This window comes from Lingula anatina, chromosome 1 (assembly GCF_051362555.1).
Source record: "Lingula anatina isolate TDL-2025a chromosome 1, LinAna3.0, whole genome shotgun sequence".
NCBI classification, from domain to species: domain Eukaryota; kingdom Metazoa; phylum Brachiopoda; class Lingulata; order Lingulida; family Lingulidae; genus Lingula; species Lingula anatina.
Genome location: NC_141767.1, coordinates 58235786 through 58257418, shown reverse-complemented (window position 1 = coordinate 58257418; position 21633 = coordinate 58235786). Strand labels below are relative to the sequence as shown.

The following is a 21633-nucleotide window of genomic DNA, read 5'->3' as shown; positions in this document are numbered from 1 at the left end:
GAAGGCCCATGTGTAAAAAATTATTATTCTCAGATCACTTGCCACAAGATATGGGCATGATGCCTGTTACTACAACAAACTTAGAGAAAAAGTAGACGCTGATATTTGAAAACTGAAACTGAACATTTGGCTGTCAATATTTTTCGGTTGTGGTTGACCTGCAACAAGCCTTCTTGGCTACTGCTTTATACAATATAAATACTTTTTTAAGTATGAACAACAAACACATCAACATGCATTTATGGGCAATGCCACCTTATAAAATGGATATCTAGACTAGCCAAATATTGGAGTGGCAGAAAATACTTTTAGAGATGTTTAGTTGTATTTCTTTTCTTCTTGCCCTTTAGAGGTATACACACAAAAATGTTATTTACTTTTTTCATAAAAATTTATAATCTGACAAAGTGATCCAGACCTCATCCAAGACGAAAAATGGCAAACATCTGCAAGATATGTTGTCAATTTTCTTCATTCTGCTTAATCGTTGTTAATGTAACCCTTCTTGGCTGTGGTGCACTTGTGGAAGAATTGTCATTCATCCTGGCAACATTTTCTTGGGAATTTTTGAGGGGTTTACTTTGGATTGGTGAAGATTGCTTAGAATTTTCAGAAACCACAGAACTCTCTAGTGTCATCAATTGTACTCTCCTTGGACTGCTGGTCTTTTTGGAGTTCTCATCCTGTACGATTCTAGCTACAGGAGTAGCTTGGTTGGGCGGAGTTGAAGGTGCAATAGTGATTAGCTCTACTCGCCTTGGGCTGCCTTTAGAGGTCTCTGGCTGTGTTGATGCTGTCTGCATTGACTTTTTGGTTTTCTTTTCCTGGTCTGTTTCATCCTCGCTGGAAACTTCCAGCACCAGTTGGAGATCCTGGGTGCAGGAGTCATGGCTTATGTTCTTTTCCTCAGTCTGTGGAAGAAAAAAACAACTTTACTTTAAAAAAAAGTAAAAATACTGACCCAATCTATAACACTAATCTTTTTTTGATGATTAGAATGCTTGACTAATCAAAGTTTAAATCCGCCACTTTAATGAACACAATAACAATTGTAGTTTAGTGGATGATACAGCACCATGTTTAAAACGGAATGAATCAACCTGTGTTAAGGTCCCAGGAAAGTTAAACTGAATTCCTCTTATTATCTGAAAAAATATCATGCCTTAATAACCAAATAACCATTCTCACTTATACCTTATTCCCATCCAGCAGCTCTGGTGATGACAGGGTGATTAGCTGTGCACGCTTTGGTTTGGGTGCATCTTGTGACACCTGACCACCTGTCACTGGAGTTAAGTTGACTCTTTTGGGTTGGCTGTCACCACTTGGAGAAATAAAATTTATTCACATTTATATAGGAAGCAAAGGAATTTTAAACACCTACAGACAATATAGTGGGAAGGTTTTTTTTTCAATCAACACATTGGAATGTGCAAAATTTGCTTTTAAACATTTATATGGTGATATTATTATTTATGACACACATTGATGAAAGCCAAATATACCTTTTGTTTTCCTTTCGTTTCACCTGAATTTGTTGTACCTCTGTTGGGGGTGGCATAGTAGAAGCAACTTTCTTTGAAATGGCCTCATCACTGCGCTTTTGCTTGTCTGCATTTTGCTTCTGGAAAGAAACAGCTTGCCAATATTAGTGCTTAATTTATAGAATAAACTACTTTATATATTTCAGAAATGTTCCACATATTTCAATATCCTTAAAGTTTAATACTTCTTTATCTACTGGTTCAAATATAAAGTTTGAATAAATAACAATTGCTGTCCTGCTTAGAGGGTGACATAGCCTGGTATAATAACATATCGTACATACTTTCAGTATCTTAAGTTTTTCTTCTTCCACCTTCTGTGTGCTGATGGAAAGGTGTTGAGATGCTTCACCCAACTCCCCTTCTTCAAATGTAACCAGAGTGCAGTACCCATCCGTTGATGCGACCACTAGAACACGCCCATCCTTGGACCTAATGACATATTGAACTTTTTGTCAAAACATTGCTGATATATATAGATTCTTCAAAATAATTTTTATAGAGAGATAGATTTATCAGACTTACTGGCCAAAATGTTAAGTTATATAGATACATTATAATAAACAAATAAATATATACTCACACACTTTTATTATAAATAGAAATTATGGTGCAAAACTAGACAGCAAAACCGGCAAATATACAGACACCATACAGGAAACAAGGCCGCAAAGCTGTCAAATGTTTAGACATTACACACACACACACACAAAAAAAAAAAAAAAAAAAAAAAAAAAAAAAAAAATGCACAAAATGTTTTGGCCAATTCTAATGCACTGTTCCATTATGTACTACAGGTAACATGGAAATTGAAAAACTAGCAAGTGATTCAGTTCCATGGGATATAAAAGCCACTGAAAATGGTAATGTGTGAAAAATGAAACTTTCACTTAAAAAAAAAAAAAAAAAAACTAAATGTAAACTGACCTGACAATTTTCATAAGTAACCTGCCTTTTTACCAAACAAAGCTTTTCGGTAAATTTAACATAAAAATGCAGTTTGGCAGTTATAGGGTGAATGCCATGTGTTGGACAGTGTCTGTATATAAAGAAAGGCACACAGGAGAGAACTGTCACTTACCAGGTGAGATCACTAAGCTGATGATAATGGGTATTGGCAATGTAACCAAAAGGGTGAGGTTGCTGAGTGTCATATAAAAGTACTGCATCCTCTGTGGCCACAGCAAATACTACTCTGTATGGCAAACTGGAAAATAGTTTAGATCTAAAATTTCTCTTTTCCTTTAAAATTGTAAATGGTATACTTATTTATGAAATAAGAGTTGTGAATGACATAAAAATCATAAGAAAATAATAAGATGTCATATTAAAGATAGCTATTAAGTTTGCTTATGACATAATATGTATGCCTTTCAAATATTTGAAGTGAGTAAAATTTCCCATCGTACAGTGTTCTCATTATACAACAATCTTTCAGTATAACTTTGGACAACAATTGTTGGATTCTTTCTGCCAAACATTTTTTTCTGACAGAGAAACTTACTTGAACATTGTGGAATACTTTTCCCACTCTTTCAATTCATTATTTTCTACCTCCTTTTGGTCTGTCTCCATTTCTGCAAAGAAAAATATAACATGAAATAATGAAAATTTTACATAAAAACTCACCATCAGATGACGCTTAACACATGCTTATTTCCACATTTATTTGCTATAATTATTTAATTTATATTAAGACATGTCTTTATGATATTACCTTCACAAGTGTCTCTGGGTATCTTCCTTAATTCAAACAGAATAGGGCAACATCTGACAGCTAAAGTCGCTTTAGATGGGCCTGGCAAGTGCATTACCGGCCTGATGAAAAACAATGTATAGAAGAGGCTTTAGAAGTAAAGACATGGTGTATTAGGGTTTGTCATTTTAAAGGCTCCATTAATTAAATAAATATACTAGACAAATTTTCAGAACATGTCACTAAAACTTGCCTGATTAACAATGTGCATTTCACATTAATAACTGAAAAATCCTTTCACTCACTTAGAGAGAGAATCTCTGGAAAAGATGTACGTTGTATTTTGACTTCCTTCCTCACTCTCCCAGCAACCTGAAGGTACAATAAGGAGTTCCCCGTCTGGGGTGAAGGTCAAACGACGAAAGAAGGACTTCATGGTATCATCATGGAACAGTCTGGGAGCTTTTGGTTTGACATCCTCTGTGCTGGTGTTAAGTGCTGGTCCCTTAGAAATGTGTTTTGTGCAGCTTCTGCTTGATACACTGTAGATGCGACAAGACCTGTTTGAAAAACAAAAAACACTAACTAAAATCATCTTATATTTTTCTCTTCATAATCATAATATTAACATATTAACAGTGTGGCATGTTGATGTCATTTCAGCCATACCTCTTAATAAATTTGTGGAAGTGCAAAAATATGACTAAAACACATCACTAACTTAAAAAGCATCTGTCAACAATTTAACTGTTCAATTTGCCACTTATTTCAGCCCTAAACAATTAAAGCAATAATAACTCTTCCTTTGAGATTCAAAAATCCGCATGAAATACATTGTAAACAACGCATGGAAATATATTCTATTGTATTTTACCACTAAAATGGCCGTTATTGTAGGAAAACTAAAATCTGTGCTTGTCAATAGGGCTTTCAATCCCTTTTTTCCGGTCGACAAGTGCATTCGTTGCTAATGACGTAATGGTGTCACGCGGATTCTCGCGTTCATTCGAGACCAAAATAACATGGCGGGAAACCCTCAGACGTAAGTTGCGAGTTTTTGTACAGTGCGTCGGATAACGAAAAGCCCAGAATGGCACACATTGTGGATATAAATGCATTTTTAACAAAAAGACGAATATATCTCATGAATCTTATATAGTGTTGTTGTTGTCTGCTTTTCCCGCGGTTTTAAGTAGGTCACCAGTGACTTTGCAATGTCAGAAAGAGCTCCGTCAGTTAAAATCTCTTAAGAGATTTTAACAAAAAACCGTACGTTTAGGAAAAAAAACCTGGATTAACTTTGAATGCAGGAATGGGGTTGTTGGCCATTGGTAAGTTCGGGAAAATTGCCGTTTTTTCCAGGAAAATCCAATTTTTGGCCAAAACGAAGAGTTATTACGACTTTAAAGTTACCTGTCTGCACTCAAAGTTGCCATATACTGGTGGAGGGGATCCCAGGCCACTCCTTGTACAAAACTTTTGTGGTCTTTAAATATGGCCAAGTTGTGTCCCTTCCTCACATCCCACATGATGGCACTATTGTCCACTGACCCTGAGATAAGATAGTGACCATCAGATGACCAGCTCAAGTCTGATACATCATCCAAGTGACCTCTGGAAATAAGAAAAAGAATAATCTAAACTGTCTCATGGAGAAAATGTAGCAGCATAGGTCTAAGCAAAATGTTCTATCCATGTGAGCTTGCAAAGTTATCTATGCTGTAAGGCACAAGCCAGAGGCAACTGCCCACCTTAAATGCATTGGGGTAGTAAAAAAGTTAAAATTGTATACATCACTAGCCCACTTTTAGACCCCGATTGCCCATAGAGCAAGTAGCCTATGAAGTTTTTGGCATAGACTGGCAAAGCCATATTAGGCCAACCTTTTAACAATCTACATTAAGAGTTGTAGACAAAATACCATTAGCAATAAACTTAATCCATGACAGGCCAGTTAAATTTAAAGAGTATCAGACAAGATCATGTTGCTTAATGAAAGAGACACATACCTTAATGTTTTGGCAGAAGTCCAAACTTCCTTACAGTCCTCATCATCTTCACCAAACAGGTTGTTGGTGGGTGGAGCATTATCATTCAACTTCCATAAAATAATAACAGCATCTTGAAAGAAAGACAGAAAACACTTAAAAAATAAAAGGAAGTGATAATAATTATATGTTAAAATCACAATCAAATTGTTTTATTAAGACTCAGTATTTTGGGAGGTGACTACCCAACAACTACACATTTTTACATAACTATTCCTCCATTTATAAAGAATGCCTTATCACTGTTATAGCTTAGAAACTTAATTTATCTCCTGAAAATGTTACATTACTATCATGGTAGGACATTGTCATTTTTTCCTATCAACTGATTGTTAACATAACTTAAAACCTAGTATAAACACAAATACCACAAGTTGCAAACTTCACTTACCATCTCCTCCTGATGCAAGATAAAAACCTGCAATAGAAGTGATATATGGATCACATTACATTACAGGTAAAATAAGGATGAATACTTCTCCCACATTACATAAAAGCCAATTGTTATTTTCTGTTGCTTGAATACTTATTTCAAATTTTAATAGTTCAAAATGAAAAGTTACAATAAAATATATGAAAACAGAACATCATGAACTGGTTTCTTCAAACTATTTCCAACATACCATTTGGCGAAAACCTGACAACATTCACAGTCCTGTTATGTCTTGTTAAACTGGATAAAAATTCCACATATGCCTTTCCATCTGATCCCACTTTGACTTCCCATAACTGTAAGACAACATCAAAGCAAATTATTCAAGTGTATTTCTTTCAAAAGATACAATAGGATATAAAATGTACAACTTTATATCAAAGTTAACCATGTTTTGCACCTGGAAAATATTCCTAACTGTTGATATGTCTGTGATCATTGGGGTGTTTTGTAGTTCAACACCTACCCTTATTGTTTTTTCTAACCCTCCAGTTGCCAGTCTGGTTATACTGCCCTCTATGTGTTGTATATCCGCACTGTAGATTGGTTCACGGCCATGCCAAGAAATCTCTGGCGTGGCTATCTTCATTTTCTAAAGTATATAGGCCCATGTCAGTTATGTTAATTAATTTGGAACAAAACAAAAAAATATAATTTACAAGAATGTATCAACACATTGCAGCTTGTTGCTTTGGGAAGGTCAGATAAAACACTTTGAAAGGAAAATTGCATTGAAGCTATAATGTTGGAGCAGCCACATAAACATGTATTTTTATAACAAGGGCTGTGTTGTCTCTACCAGACGAAGTAGAAATTAACGTATCTTGGGAATACTTCTACAACGAGTATCTTTAAGGGAAACAAAAATTGTGGTTTGAATTTGAAGGCAAGTCCAAATCTAAATGCAGAACATACATTACGAGGTAAATTTAAGACGGAGGGAGGAGGATTTTCCAAATCCTCCGCCCACCCGAGTGAATCTGCCAGAAAGGATTATACACTGAGTGTTAAATAATAGCAGAGGATCTTTACCGTTTTGATTAAAATTCAACAACAGAAAATCTCATAACTATTAAGATTTAAGAATGGCTTAGTCTTTTTTAACTGGTTACACTCTAAGTATCTTGACTTTTTTGTGTTCATGTCATAATGTCAGTGACTACATCTACATGTACTCAATCTAAGGCACAAGGATTCGTTTAATTTCATTTGAACCTGAGGTTTAAGACAAAAGTAGACATTTACTCACCAAACTGTGAACCAAATATGTAGTTCCAGTACAGTCAATCCCCCAAATCTAGCTCTCTTGAAAAGGTTTTCTATTCTTAACTTGTCGTTTTCATCACCGAACACCTTAGTCCTCAAATTGACAATTTTACCGCCAAAGTTTTCCCACAATTCCTTGTACAGTCTCGTTTTCAAAACGAGATTACGACTCTAATTCAATATTTTTTTCCTTTCCTTTTTAGTGGCATAGCTTATTTCAAATTTTGATTTAAATAAGGTAAGGTATGGCGTTATATATAACTTTCAGATGCTTTTATAAGTGAGGGCTTGTAAAATACTGGTAACAATACTCATATACGTAACAGGTAATCGTAATTTGGTGCGTTTTCCTGAACTGTTCTCGCTCCTTGCCTCGGCTCACGCTCAGCCTGTGTTGGCAGGCCTCTGCTGGCTCAGGTAAGTTGGCCTTATGCTGAGACAGTTTTATTCACTCAAAACGTTTACTTATCCTAAATAACTATGAAGGTAAAACAAAAATAATTGTAAAACGAAAGTGAAAAATAATTGGGATTTGTAGTGGTTTAACTAAACACCAAAATACCACGAAATGCAAGTACTGAACCACTTAAAGATTATTTTAATTTTTTAAGATTGAAAATATTGTCTTTCTTTGGTTCTTGATCTCAACACAATGATTATCTGTTACGGAGGGTAACGTTCAGGGGGTAATCTTAGGTAACATGGGATGTTCCAAATTAAACCAAGGGTTGTCACATAATCCTCAAATATTGAGACATTTTAGCTTTTCATTTATCATATCCAAAAATAAATAAAATCATTGAAAATTATTTTCTTTAATGAAAATAAAAATTGATTTTATGGTTTTCTTTCTTTCTTTTTTTTAGTTCGTAAAAATAATTCCTAATTCATACATGTAAGAAGGTCATGACTGCGGTGTGATCTGCTATGCTAGGTATAAAAACACTGGGCCATGTGAAGAGAGTGACACATGTTCACTAACACTCCCATGCAGTGAGTGATGTGCAGTATTCCCTATTTGGCTAGATAATAGGTAAGTTTGCTGAAAAATGTACCAGTTTATTAAAATTGTTGTGAGAGTGTAACATGCATTAAGTGTTTAATTTACTGTTGCTATTCCTACATTTCATATCCTTTTCAACACACTTGCTTATTAATTATGTACAGACACAGATGTGTCTGTACATATAGCCATCATCTGCGTCTGTCGTCGCCGTCTTCGCCGTCGTGCACTTTTACCGATAACACGATAAGTGGAACACCGTTTTTGCTTTTGGCTTGAAACTTACAGAACTGGTGAATATTCCTAATACGCAGGCCAAGTTCGAAAATCAGCATGATCGGGCCATTTTTAGGGAAGTTATGCTGTTTTTTCACTTTTTTCAGCATATATGCAGCACCGATAACACGATAAGTGGAAAACCATTTTACTTTTTGGCTTGAAACTTACAAAACTGATGAATATTCATAATCCGCAGGTCAAGTTCGAAAATCAGCATGATTGGGTCATTTTTAGGGAAGTTACGCTGTTTTTTCACTTTTCTCAGCATATATGCAACACCGATAACACGATAAGTGAAATAACATTTTACCTTTTGGCTTGAAACTAACAGAACTGATGGATATTCATAATACGCTGGTCAAGTTCGAAAATCAGCATGATCGGGCCTTTATTTTAGAAGTTATGCTGTTTTTTCACATTTCCTCAGATTCAATTATTAGGCATGTTAACAGTCTCATTATTTAACTAATAAGATACGTAAAAGTGTTTGTTTGATATTTCCTGCATCTTTACAACATTGTTAATTGATTGTGTAAAAATGATGGTAAACTTGTGATCGTGTATTGTGTAATAAAGTGTCAAAAATGGTAATAAACTCATCATTGCAGTTTGTCAGATTCAATCATCCACTATGTTCAGAATCTCAGAATGGAGGAATTGGACATTAAACACTGTTCTATTGATATTTTTCCCATCTCATCAATTTTCTTAGTTGGTCATATAAAAATGGCAACAAACTGTTTATTTTGTTTTATGTTTAAAAAATGTTAAAAATGGAAATAAACCCATTTCAGAACAGTGCTGTCTTGTTTACATTTTGGCATTTTTAAGATGTGACTTTGAAGTTTCATGAGCCTGCAGACCTTTGCTAATCACATTTTCTGAATATCCATGATACTAATATTTTATGATTAAAAATTGATGGTCATTATGCTGTTAAACATTATGTAATATTGCATCAAAATTTGAAGAAACCCCTATTTTGGGCACTGCTCCCATGATGACCATTTAAGAAAAACCATGTCACTTACTGTTTTCAAACTTACAGGAAAGAAACATGGGGCTAAAATACAGCTTCAGTAGGCAATGCAGTCTGTTTGGTAATTTTTTCTGGCAGTTAAACAGTTTTTTGTGAAAATTTAATTTTTCACATATTGGCAATTTCAAGGTGTGACTTTGAAGTTCCATGAGCCTGCAGACCTTTGCTAGTCACGTTTTCTGAATGTTCATGTTACTAATATTCTATTATTAAAAATTGATGGTCATTATGCTGTTAAACATTATGTAATATTGCATCAAAATTTGAAGAAACCCCTATTTTGGGCACTGCTCCCATGATGACCATTTAAGAAAAACCATGTCACTTACTGTTTTCAAACTTACAGGAAAGAAACATGGGGCTAAAATACAGCTTCAGTAGGCAATGCAGTCTGTTTGGTAATTTTTTCTGGCAGTTAAACAGTTTTTTGTGAAAATTTAATTTTTCACATATTGGCATTTTCAAGGTGTGACTTTGAAGTTCCATGAGCCTGCAGACCTTTGCTAGTCACGTTTTCTGAATGTTCATGTGACTAATATTCCATTATTAAAAATTGATGGTCATTATGCTGTTAAGCATTATGTAATATTGCATCAAAATTTGAAGAAACCCCTATTTTGGGCACTGCTCTCATAATGACCATTTAACAAAAATCATGTCAATTACCGTTCTCAAACTTACAGGAAAGAAACATGGGTCTAAAATACAGCTTCAGTTGGCAATGCAGTCTGTTTGGTAATTTTTTCTGGCAGTTAAACAGTTTTTTGTGAAAATTTAATTTTTCACTTATTGGCATTTTCAAGGTGTGACTTTGAAGTTCCATGATCCTGAAGACCTTTGCTTGTCACGTTTTCTGAATGTCCATGTTACTATTATTCTATTATTAAAAATTGATGGTCATTATGCTGTTAAGCATTATGTAATATTGCATCAAAATAGAAGAATGCACAATTTTTGGTGCTGCTGCTATGATGAGCATTATGGGAAAACCGTGTTATGACTGTCGAACCTTTAAAAAAGAAACACAGGACTAAAATGCAGAATGAGTTGGAAAAGCAGTCTAATTGGCTTCTTTTTCTGGAAGTTATACATTTGAGTGAAATATTCATTATCTTTTTGGCATATTCATTGTGGGACTCGGAGCTCCCATGGACATAAGGCCGAATGGTAATCAAATTTTCTACATGTCCATGCTATTTATTGTCAATAATCAAAGATTGGTGATAATTATTCTATAATTTATTATGTAATGTTACATCAAAATTGACAACAATATTTTTGCATTGCTACTGCAAACATTATGAAAAGAAAACTGTGTTACTTATTATTATTTTTAACTTACAAGTATGATTTTTAGGATTGGCATGCAGTTCAAATTAGAAAGCCAGGTCAATTGGGTTATCATTTATTATTGAATTTATGCAATTTTGTGTGAAATTTTCATTTTTCTCATTCTGGCACTTTCTAAGTATAAACTTGAACTCTGATGGGCCTGAAGCCTTATGCTTTTACTTTCGTCGTTGTTACCTGTTGTGCATAATTAAAATTTGATGTTGACTGTGCAGTAAAACATAATGTATTATTGCATCAGAATTGGTAGTCTCCTATTTTGTGCATTATTGTTTTGTGCTTTTCTTAAGATGTGACTTATGGGCCTGAAAGACCTTTAAGAGGGTCAGTCTGTTAATATCCCTTGGGTATCACTTAGCTAATTTCTGAGTTATAAAGTCATTTGCCTAATTGATAGGCCATTAAATGAGATTACATAAAGCACACTTGTTGATATTTCCTTGTAAACTCCCAAAAGTTAAGCTCTCTGCTAGATTAATAATAAGGAAGCAGTGATAATTATGCAGGTTATTATATATATATATAATCAAAGATTAAAAGTTTGAATAGCAGCTTCATTGAAATTATATTTACCTCAGGCTCTGTCTAGGAGGTTATATTTTCACCCCTGTTTGTCTGTCATCAACATAACTCAAAAAGTTATAGACCGATTTTGCTGAAATTTTCAGGAACTGTCAGAATTGGGCCAAAGAGGACAATGATTAGTTTTTAGTGGTGGTCTGGCTCAATAATCAATCAATAATCAACAATAATCAACAATTGCTGCCTTGGCAGAGGTCTGCACTCTCGGTGGTTTTCTAGTTTTGTTATGTTTTCCTTTACAATTTTTTTCTCAAACACTTGCATTTGTGACTTTTAACTCTCATCCGCTCGAGGCTCTGCACATTTTCTGTATTTCCACATAAGCAATTGTATTGTTTTTTATGTCTTTAAACATTATATAAAATTATTTTATGCACTGTCATCATTTTTCAAATATTGAGACTTTCATCATGTGACTATAGTCTCTCATGGTCCTGAAACTGTAATCTTATTGAAGGGGTGGGTTGAGACCATCTTCTGGGTCTTCTTGAAGACAGGTTATTAAGTTTATATTGACTGGTATCTATTTTTTTCTGTCGGAAGACCATCAAAATGGAGGATGGATCAACATAGATACTTTGGAATACTGTCAGAAAATATCTCAGGGTCCGCTCCTGTTATTGACCATGTTACCTGTTGTGCATGATTAAAATTCAGTGTTGACTGACAGTGCTATTATAAGCTTTATTTATTATTTCATCAAAATTGACAAAATGACCTTTTTTTGGATCTTTATTTTCTGTTTTTTGTCTGTACATTTGACAGCTTTGCTGCCTTGTTCAAATTTGCTTTTGTCCAATTCACCATGCTGAAATTAAACAAAAAAACAAAAAAAAAGCAGTTTGCATCAATAAAGTGTACTGTATTTAGTATCCCAGGCAATACACCAAATTGCTGTTAATCCCTTGCAGTTAAATTATATAAGATCATGCTTGTCAGGCAGTTATCTCTGAACTTTGGTGACAAAAGCCCTTCCCATTCATAGTGTGACTGGGGCTTGGATATTCCATTTTGTCCAATTCACCATGCTGAAATTAAACAGATAATACTTTAATTTTCACATATTTTACAGTGTACACTTTCATTTTTCTCCTATATAGGTTTCTTATTTTATTTACATAATCTTTGTTCTATTTACAGAGCAACTCTGACACTTTGGTGCAGTCTGTCTCATTCAGGTACACTCATTTATAGTGGTAAGTAATCAATTTAAATATTACCATATTATATCAGTGTCAGTGATTACAAAATATTTTTTTAAGGGTTTGAACCTACTGAGCTGACCTATGTTATAATTTGGTTATTTAAGACCGCATTCACAACGAGTTGAGGCATGGCTCTACAAAGTCATGAAAATTCATGAAAGGAAAACCGCCTAATCTTTTAGTCTCTCCGCCTCTCACCCACCTCCCCATGTGTCGTCCCAATGGAGCCGAGATTTAATGACTGTACCCCGCAGGGATGACGCATGGGGAGGCGTGTGAGAGGCGGAGAGACTATTCTGGATCAGAATGCGATCTGACACACACCTTAAAAACGGGTAGTGTGGTCTGATCTACCGGTGAATTCAAGATCATTCGGTGCCGAGTCTGGTAGTTGGGTAGGCCTGAACTAACTCGATATACCTCCTTGTCAGTTCAACCCCCTTGATGCTGCTGTTGCAATTGGGCTCTCATTCTTATGTGCTGAGCCTCTTGTTGTAGAAGCACTCAACAAGATCACACATTCCTGTTTAATTTTCAGCCTCTTCCAATTTATTGATAGACTCTGTTTTCATCCTCTTCTCAAGGTTATTCTTGGCTCGCCCACTTTTCACAATATGAACAGTATTGCACAATTTAGTGATGTTTGTTGGAACCTTTCTGAGAGGTTATCACTAAAGTTTGTCTCTTTCTTTATACAATAATGCCTGAGGTTTCAGATTCAGCCATGCTAATGTTGGGGCATGGTCTTAATCAAAGTAAAGTAAAAAATAACAAAAAATCCAGTTTAATTTTCAGAAACTATTCCTAAACATCCCCATTGAAAACAACAAGTAAATATGGTATCATACATCATCCTTATACATTGTATCTATTTTTTGCTTTTCTTAATATTGGCTTGGTATCTTAACTTTTTCTTTCACTTGTATTGTGTTATTAAACTGATGATAGTTTTCAGTATCTGTAAAATTCACATAGCTACCTTATGAGAAGAATGGATTTCTTTCCAGGCTTGCATTAATGCCCACCCAGACACATTCAAGTACTCGTATTTTTCTTTCTCTGAAGGGGAAAGGTGATGTATAGTGATGTTTTTGTCCAGATGAGAGTGAATATGGCAAATAGCACCACTGTGTGGAATATACCAAACATTCCACATTTCATCTAGAATTACAAATAAATATTGTCATCGATTTGTAAAAAAAAAAACATCATTTTGAACAAGCATGCTTTTCCAAGCTAGAAATATTCTTTGCCACAACGTGTTCATTACTAAGCAATGTTTTCTCCTCTCTTGAATTCCATACATGTACGCTTTTCCCATGTTTTCACATATTGTTGAGTTGGGGAATTTTTCTTTCACAACATAGCCATCACCTGCATCTGTCGTCACTGTCCTTGCTGTGCATTTTCAGTGAAAACAATAAGTAGAAAACCATTATACCTTTGTCTTCAAACTGATGAATATTCATAAAATATAGGTTGAGTACGAAAATTAGCATAATCGGGCCACATTTTCAAAAGCTATGCTGTTTTTTCGCTTCTTTTAGCATATACGGAATCTTCTGACTCAGGAAATCTTTGGTTTGTAAGAGATGCAGACAAATGCTCAGTCAAACTGGGATCATGGAGAATGGAAGCAACAGACTGAGACTGTCGTTTTTATCATTGTCCACAAAACCTACAGGAATTGTGTGGCTGGATCTTATTTTTCTTCTTAATTTCACAAAGTGATCTGTCTAGAATTCATGTTCTGATTCTGGTGTGCCAGAGCTTGTCCACATAATCACTGTACCTGGCATCCCACTTGGGGATACTCCACGACCTGCAATTTGTCTAGATAATGGAGGCGAGAGGAAGTTGTCGTTCAGCACAGGTGGGCAGTATGAACCCAGAGGCACCTTCAAAGCAGTGCTGATGGCATACTTGTGGGTTAATCCCACCTATCTATGCAGAGAACATACAGCCACAACTTCATTATTGTACACATTGATAAAAGCAGTGTCCTGCCCCAATATTGTCCACAATAATCAACATGGTCACAATCGTTCATTGGTACTGCTTCTCCTCAAGAAAATTTTCTTAAAAGAGGTGGCTGTTACGTGCAGCTGACCCAAATTAAAGGATTTTTCTACCTTTGGGACAGTAAGGGCATGTGAATCGTAATGTGGTCTAAAACACATTTACATGGGCATAACTTTTAGAAGGTGTGAACATCATTTTCTGCTTCTGTGTGTTGATTATTAAATCAGCCTATTATTTTTGCCAGGGACAATGACAAATTCAAGAGTCAAACATAATGAAAAAGTTGACAGAGTCATGGAGGCAGCAGAAACCTTTTCCTTCAAAGTTGCCCAAAGAAGATAAAAAATGTGTAACAGTTGAAAAATCAAAAACACAGCAGTTCCTTGGCAAAGGGGCTGCTGCCAAGTCTAAAGCCATGGGGAGAGATGAGGAACAGCTCACTGTCCAGCCAATGATGACAAGGTCTGCCTTGAGGTACTGGTTAAATTATAGTTTAATAACCTGCTTTAATGAACTGCAATGAAACTAGCTTTTATACCTGCAAAATGTGTGTACGTGGGTGCATACATGTGTATGCAAGCCTGCACGTATGTGCTTATGTGCATGAACGTTTTGTCTGTTTGGGTTTGCCATATGCATGCATGTGTTTGACTACATTTGTCAAATGTAAGACTTAAAACGGTTGACAAAGTAATATTGAGATTAGGTTAAAATGTTAATATGTAACTTGTTGTAAAATATTGTTTCAGGTCTCTGAATACAAGCAACAAAGTTAATCCAATGCAGGATGAACCACCTGAAAATGTAGGTAATTTCAATGCAAGTTTTTTGTTCTTAAAGTCATCCCTTGAACACTCAACTATAATAGGCACATTAACTATGTAATTTTTATTCTTGTGAGTTGCATTATTTGTTGAATCAAACCTTGTGATAGTGATGTTATACAAGAAAAATCAACAATAATTACTGAAATTAATCTAATAAAAGTGGACAAAAATTGCTTTCTACAATTTTATAAGAAAAGTTATCTAGCTTATTTGGTTTTTCATTATTTGTTTACAGGGCAAATGTAATCATGAAGCAACCAAAGAACATCATACCAAATCTAAACAAAGCAGCAACACCACCTTCAATGTGTCTTTTGATGAGGATATCTTATCCGCTGTAGAGATGATGGAAAATGCGTACGTGTCAAATAAAGGAAGTAATGCAGTGAAGAGGCCTAGCACAACTGTGGCCTCTAAGGCTGGTGAGAATTCTTCCTGTGGAGGTAAAAAATCAAAATATCTACATCCAAATCTAAGAGAAGTTGCAGTCAAAAGAGGCCATAAGTTGTTTGAAAATATCAGGTCCCCCAATGAAAACTCTGGAGGTGATGATATCAAAGCAATTGAAGAACGGTCAAAAGAAGACAGCAGTCAGAACAGAAAAGTCAATCAGAAAGCTTCAACTGATGCTAATTTGATCAGTGGTGAGACAGACGAAAATGAGAGGATGGAAAGGAAAGATTCAACAGGTGATTTTATTTTGTCTAGTTTTAAATACATTTTGAAAGAGCAGAAGAAAGTACAGCATTTTATATTATTTTCCATTTTTGATAAGTTAGAAATGTAAATTATTTTGTGAAATTTGACTTAAAGCAGACTGTGTTATGAAACCAAAAATGATCTAAACAAGTTGAAGTCAACATAGGCCATTAATATACTGTTATTTTTAGGGAGTCCCCATACATCAAATATGAATGATTCTACTGGTAGTGTTTCAAGTGCTGTTGACAAACTGGCCTTGTCATCTTGGGGCCTTCCTGAGATAGTCCTCAACAAATACAAAGCTGCAGGGATCACCACCATGTTTGAGTGGCAGGCAGAGTGTCTCAGCACCAGGAATGTACTGGGTAAGGACTGAGTTAAATTTTGTTTTAATAGGTGGGGTTGGGTGGAATGGGGGTAGGGTGTCAGGATTTGATAATAATTCTATCAGTATAGCCTTATAGATTTTATATAAAGAATGTAATACTGTATACAAGTATCAAAACAAAGAGGAAGACTAGTCTTTTTGTATGAAGGATATTATGCTTTTTACTTTAAAGTGAATTGTAAAGTATTTTAAGTTCATTTTTTGATTGAATCAAAGAATATATACTAACTTGTGCTTCAACCATATGTAAGGTCCGTTTATAGCATTTTAAAAAATATGGCCTTTCATACTAGGAGATGGTGTGATTGGGGAAAATCTTATAAAGGGAAAATTCTGTTGAATTTAATTTATCTTGAAATTAAGTTTGTCATATTTTGTGATATATTATTGAATGAGATCAATGAACTTTATTTAAAAAAAAAACTTAGTCAGGCAGTTGATTCACATATTTTATATATATTTTTCCAGCTGGTGGTAACCTAGTATATTGTGCTCCAACAAGTGCGGGGAAGACTATGGTAGCTGAACTACTCATTCTGAAGAGAGTACTGGAGACTAAAAAGAAAGCAATCCTCATTCTCCCCTTTGTATCTGTGGCAAGAGAAAAGATGTTTTATCTACAGGTATGGTTGTTATGAAAAATTAAATCGGTCTTGTTTGGTAATGAGGGACTAATCTTAATGTCAAGTATTGCATATAACTTTCTTTTTAAGGGAAACATGGTTTTTAGACTTATATTGATGAAAGTGTTGACTCTGCTGTGTTCTGTTGTATTTCAGGGGATGTTTCAAGATGCTGGACTCCGAGTTGGAGGCTATATGGGTAGCAGTAGTCCTGCGGGTGGTTTCAAAAGTGTGGATATTGCAGTCTGTACAATAGAGAAAGCCAACAGCCTGCTTAACAGGCTACTGGAGGAGAAGTCACTGGACAAACTTGGTAATAATTATATAATTTATATAAATTTTGATCTCAGACTCAGCAGTTCCCTGTTATATTTTCCATTAATGTGTGGATTTGAAAAAACATATTTGTTAGAAATATGATTATTATTAGTTATCTAATATACAGATGCAGAATATCAAATTTTACTCCAAATTCACTATTCACAAACTGACCATACACACTACCATTGGAATACCAAGCACTGTGGTGATCTCCATGTTGACTGAGATGTTGATGGAGTTTTGTGTGCCCTTGTAACATCATCTGCAATCTTAGAAGGGTTTCTGGACTGCATAACCATTTTGTGCTTTTTCAAAATTTTGGATTTGATGTCATGTTTCGTTTTTGCTATAACGGGTCACTTTTCCCTTGGCTTTCCAGGGATGCTATGTAAAGCAGTCATTCTTCTTCGAATTTGACTTTGGTGACTTCTTTCATCTTTACTTCATCTTTACGCTAATTTTTCTGTTATATTTCATTTTTTGTTTCCTTTTAACCATAAATTTTATGTGAATATCTCTCTTTTTTATAAGCACAAGAGCTGGCTTCTAGTGTCAGAGTTTTGTTTTAATATGTAACTTTTTGGAGGTTTCTTTGTCTTTTTCTGATAGCTTTTCTCTCAAACCACAGATCTCAAGGTTCAGACTTCAGTGTTCTTTAATTTTTATAATTTTATGTGCTCCTTATAGCTCATCAGAGCTACAGAATAAAATGAAGCATATGTCAATGGGCGTTCCATTTATTGTCAGTATTACAGGAACCTGCAGCGAAACTAAAACATAAAGAAAAAACAAAAGAAACATATTGTCTATACATAGTCTTTGGCGTACAATTTTTAAATGTTAAGTGATGCAGACTTGAAAGTGCTAGTGCTAAGTATTACCGTATGTTTTGTCTTGTCATCATCATCTTTTACTTCAACTTATCACTTACTACCTGTCACTAAACATTCCAAGATTCAATTAATTAGACAAGACAAAACAATAATATTCTCTGATATATACATAGAATTATATTACATTATATAATTTTTTTACATAAATATCTCACCACTGTGCCTCTATAAACTAACTTCACATCTGTCACTGCATTCCTCTACAACACATCAGACTGGCACACACTCAAGGGAGTGGCCCAGCAAAAAACTGTTTATTTATGCAAATTGAGGTCAACGGTGCAAATGAAGTGTAGTGGATATGCTTGGTCAGCACACTTACTGCAGTACTGACCACATACTATCTTGTATTATATTCTTGACCATCTGCTATTTTCATCACTTGTGTTCAACAATTCAATCAGTGTTCTTTTGGATTTAGGCAGTTGGGGTGGAAGACTGTACTTATGCCAACTTTTTGCAAAACTTTTTGATCTGGCAGCTATGTTCTTTTGATCCTTCTATCTGATGTCAGTTCATATGATTATTTTCTTTTCATCTTTAACTCATAAGTTTGAACTGGAATATCCATTGGTCTGACAATTTTTTCTCTGAAAATTCACCTTAATGATGAATTATGTTAGGTTTGTGAAGTCTTGAAGTGTTACCAAAACTAACCAGGTGTCTTAAAATGAAGCTATATCAGTGTTTTTGTTTCTTTCAATTATCATTTTCTTATCATTTTATATATAATTGCAGGCATTGTAGTAGTAGATGAGTTACACATGGTTGGGGACCAACACAGGGGCTATTTGCTTGAACTTCTCCTGACAAAGGTTCGATTTGTGGCTTCAAGAACTGAGTGTAGCTTGGATGACAGGTATAATAACTAATATGTCCATGCATTTTACCTAGATGAATCTACAGCTTTTTCATAGTCCAGTTTTGTGATATAGCTATGTACGAAAATCAGTTCTAGCTTATGATGTGCATGTACAAAAGCTTAATTTTCCTGTTTACTTACAACATCATTCACCAAAGCGTATACTTTATGATTAAATATAAACTGTATGTCTTGTGGTTTCAGTGTTGAATCTGCACTCCACAATCCAATCCAGATAGTTGGTATGAGTGCCACTCTTCCCAACTTGGACCTCTTGGCAAAATGGTTAAGTGCTGACCTCTACTGTACAGACTTCAGACCAGTACCTTTAAATGAATGTGTGAAAATAGGAAATTCTATCTATGACCACTCCATGAAAAAGTTGCGTGAAGTGGACACTTCTCGTTTGATTAAAGGAGATGAAGACCATATAATTTCTTTGTGTCTTGAGACCATAACTGCAGGGCATTCTGTACTGGTGTTCTGTCCAACAAAGAATTGGTGTGAAAAACTGGGGGAATCTATAGCTAGGGAGTTTTTCAACATGGGGAAACGACATCAGGAGCAGGAAGCAGGTGAGTTTGAATGTGGTCTGTGGCATTTGTTGATTGCTGCAGTCTAGAAAACTCTAAGAAAATTCAGTGCGTGAGGGTATAATTGTCTTCAGGCATCATGTGTTTTTGTTTTTTTTTTTCTTGCTTTGACAGTAGCACATTGTTTATAACAAGAGGGAAACAAGATGTTGTTTGTGGGTAGCTATCACATTTACCTATCTATGCTTTAAGTATTATACATTTAAAAGACCCAAGAAGGGGATATTGGAAATGCATGGATTGATGGTATAGATGGACGTGTGGGCTGGATAACATGATCCCAGACTTTTGCCAAGACGGCAAAAGATTAACATTCCCACCCCCTTTTTATTCAGGTTCTTTGAAGACCTTGGAAGTTGTGCCAGTGTTAAACTTTGAGGGTCTTCGTGATGTGGTGGAGCAACTTAGAAGATCACCAGTTGGTGTTGATCCTATGCTGAACAGAATAGTGCCTTATGGAGTGGCTTTCCATCATGCAGGTGTGAGAAGTTGCTTTTTACATTTTCTTTTTACATTTTTACTTGTATTTACAGTATGATTTTTATATGCACAATGTTTTTGTGTCAGGGGAAAGATTTGTTCTCATATTGCAGGCCTGACATTTGATGAGAGGGATATTATAGAGGGTGCCTTTAGACAAGGTGTTCTGCGTGTCCTTGTTGCAACGTCAACACTGTCCTCTGGTGTGAACCTTCCAGCCAGAAGAGTGATCATCAGGACACCCACCTTCTATGGCAACATCATAGATACTCTCACTTACAAGCAGATGGTGGGTAGAGCAGGCAGAAAAGGGGTGGATACTGAAGGTGAGGGTTCAAAGTTACAGAACTATAATCAAAATGTCTCTTAAGTACTAATCTTGGAAAGGTTTAAGATTTTAGTGTCAGTAGATTGAAATGTTTTTATTTTTTGTCCATTTTTCCACGTCATTTTCTTTTATTTAAACATGACTTTCACTTAGTATAAAATCACTAGTTCTATTACAATAGAAGTGATTTTTTTTTTTTTTTTAGGTGAAAGTATACTAGTCTGCAAAACCAATGAGCGCAGTAAAGCCACATCTCTGTTGAGCTCCCAGCTTAAACCAGTGAAGAGTTGCCTGGCCAGAAAGGGAGAAAGCTTAAAGTCCAGCATGAAGAGAGCTGTCCTCGAGGTAATTCTGTGTGGGTGTCTTGTGAAATAGTCTGGTATAATAAAAAAGAAAGAAAAGTTTTCCTCGAAATGAGAAAAATAATCGATGGCAGTGGTGTTAATTGGTTGCTGAAAATTGTGTTATATATTCCAGGTAGTGGTGAGTGGTGTGGCCAGCACACCAGAGGAAGTGGCCAGGTACTCGGAGTGCACCATGCTAGCAGCCTCCATGACTGCTGACAGTGAAAACCCCACAGAACCATCAGAGTGCCCGACTCAAGCTTGTATCAAGTGGCTTATGGACAATGAGTTTATTCAGCTAAGGAAGACCAGCACAGAGGGTGAGATTTTTTATCGATATTAAAATGTGAAAGATCAGTTTTTTAAAAAGATTTATTTATAGTTTGACGCTTAATAGATATAACAGATGAAAATGCGTTGTAGCATTGGTGTCTTATTTTAATTCTGTAACTCAAAGGGCAAAAAGGAGGTTAGCTCCCCTTTTCTATTTGTATTGTTAATTTGACATTTTAAAACTAAGGAGTGAAAACAGACATGTCAACAATGTAACCAGTTTTGTTTCCATATATACTGATAGGTAGGAGTGATGTAGAAAAGTTTTACCCTACCCAGCTTGGGTCTGCTGTGCTGGCCTCTGCACTGTCACCAGATGAGGGCCTGGCTGTGTTTGCAGAGTTACAGAAAGCAAGGAGGTGCTTTGTACTGGAGAATGAGCTTCACATCATATACCAGGTTTGTTCATGACATTTTGTAAAATGCTTGTACATCAAACAAACCTACTATATCCTTGTAAAAGCATTCTCCT

The 21633-nt window shown here is 35.4% G+C and overlaps 2 protein-coding genes across 2 annotated transcripts in view; one reads left to right on the top strand and one right to left on the bottom strand.

Moving 5' to 3' along the window:
- Nucleotides 1-6: 6 nt before the first annotated feature.
- On the bottom strand, nt 7-7137 carry LOC106178143 (chromatin assembly factor 1 subunit B). The gene is made up of 14 exons (XM_086999390.1): nt 6971-7137; nt 6188-6313; nt 5912-6017; nt 5680-5706; nt 5250-5361; nt 4654-4854; nt 3546-3800; nt 3262-3362; nt 3049-3121; nt 2626-2751; nt 1829-1976; nt 1506-1624; nt 1195-1324; nt 7-911 (listed from the first exon to the last, which is right to left on the bottom strand). The coding sequence occupies exons 2-14, from the start codon at nt 6308-6310 to the stop codon at nt 462-464; spliced, it is 1971 nt and encodes a 656-aa protein (XP_086855516.1). The 5' UTR covers nt 6311-6313; nt 6971-7137; the 3' UTR covers nt 7-461.
- The window catches only part of LOC106178056 (DNA polymerase theta), a 24891-nt gene continuing 10382 nt past the window's right edge, over nt 7125-21633 (top strand). The window contains exons 1-15 of the mRNA XM_086999385.1: nt 7125-7225; nt 7922-8020; nt 14712-14941; nt 15217-15271; nt 15530-15983; nt 16185-16361; nt 16853-17007; nt 17164-17320; nt 18960-19080; nt 19288-19658; nt 20012-20155; nt 20270-20482; nt 20690-20829; nt 20962-21148; nt 21406-21560. Of these exons, the coding sequence (XP_086855511.1) occupies nt 14742-14941; nt 15217-15271; nt 15530-15983; nt 16185-16361; nt 16853-17007; nt 17164-17320; nt 18960-19080; nt 19288-19658; nt 20012-20155; nt 20270-20482; nt 20690-20829; nt 20962-21148; nt 21406-21560 (2529 nt within the window). The 5' untranslated portion in view covers nt 7125-7225; nt 7922-8020; nt 14712-14741. The remainder of the gene's footprint in view (nt 7226-7921; nt 8021-14711; nt 14942-15216; nt 15272-15529; nt 15984-16184; nt 16362-16852; nt 17008-17163; nt 17321-18959; nt 19081-19287; nt 19659-20011; nt 20156-20269; nt 20483-20689; nt 20830-20961; nt 21149-21405; nt 21561-21633) is intronic.

What these genes read in the sequence shown, in the direction of transcription:
- LOC106178143 (XM_086999390.1), bottom strand. Translation starts at nt 6,310, where the DNA reads ATGAAGATAGCCACGCCAGAGATTTCTTGGCATGGCCGTGAACCAATC. An exon ending in TGTCAGGTTTTCGCCAAATG is followed by an intron (nt 5,707 to 5,911) that starts GTATGTTGGAAA and finishes CTTCTATTGCAG; the next exon opens with GTTTTTATCTTGCATCAGGA. An exon ending in AAGTATTCCACAATGTTCAA is followed by an intron (nt 2,752 to 3,048) that starts GTAAGTTTCTCT and finishes ACTATTTTCCAG; the next exon opens with TTTGCCATACAGAGTAGTAT.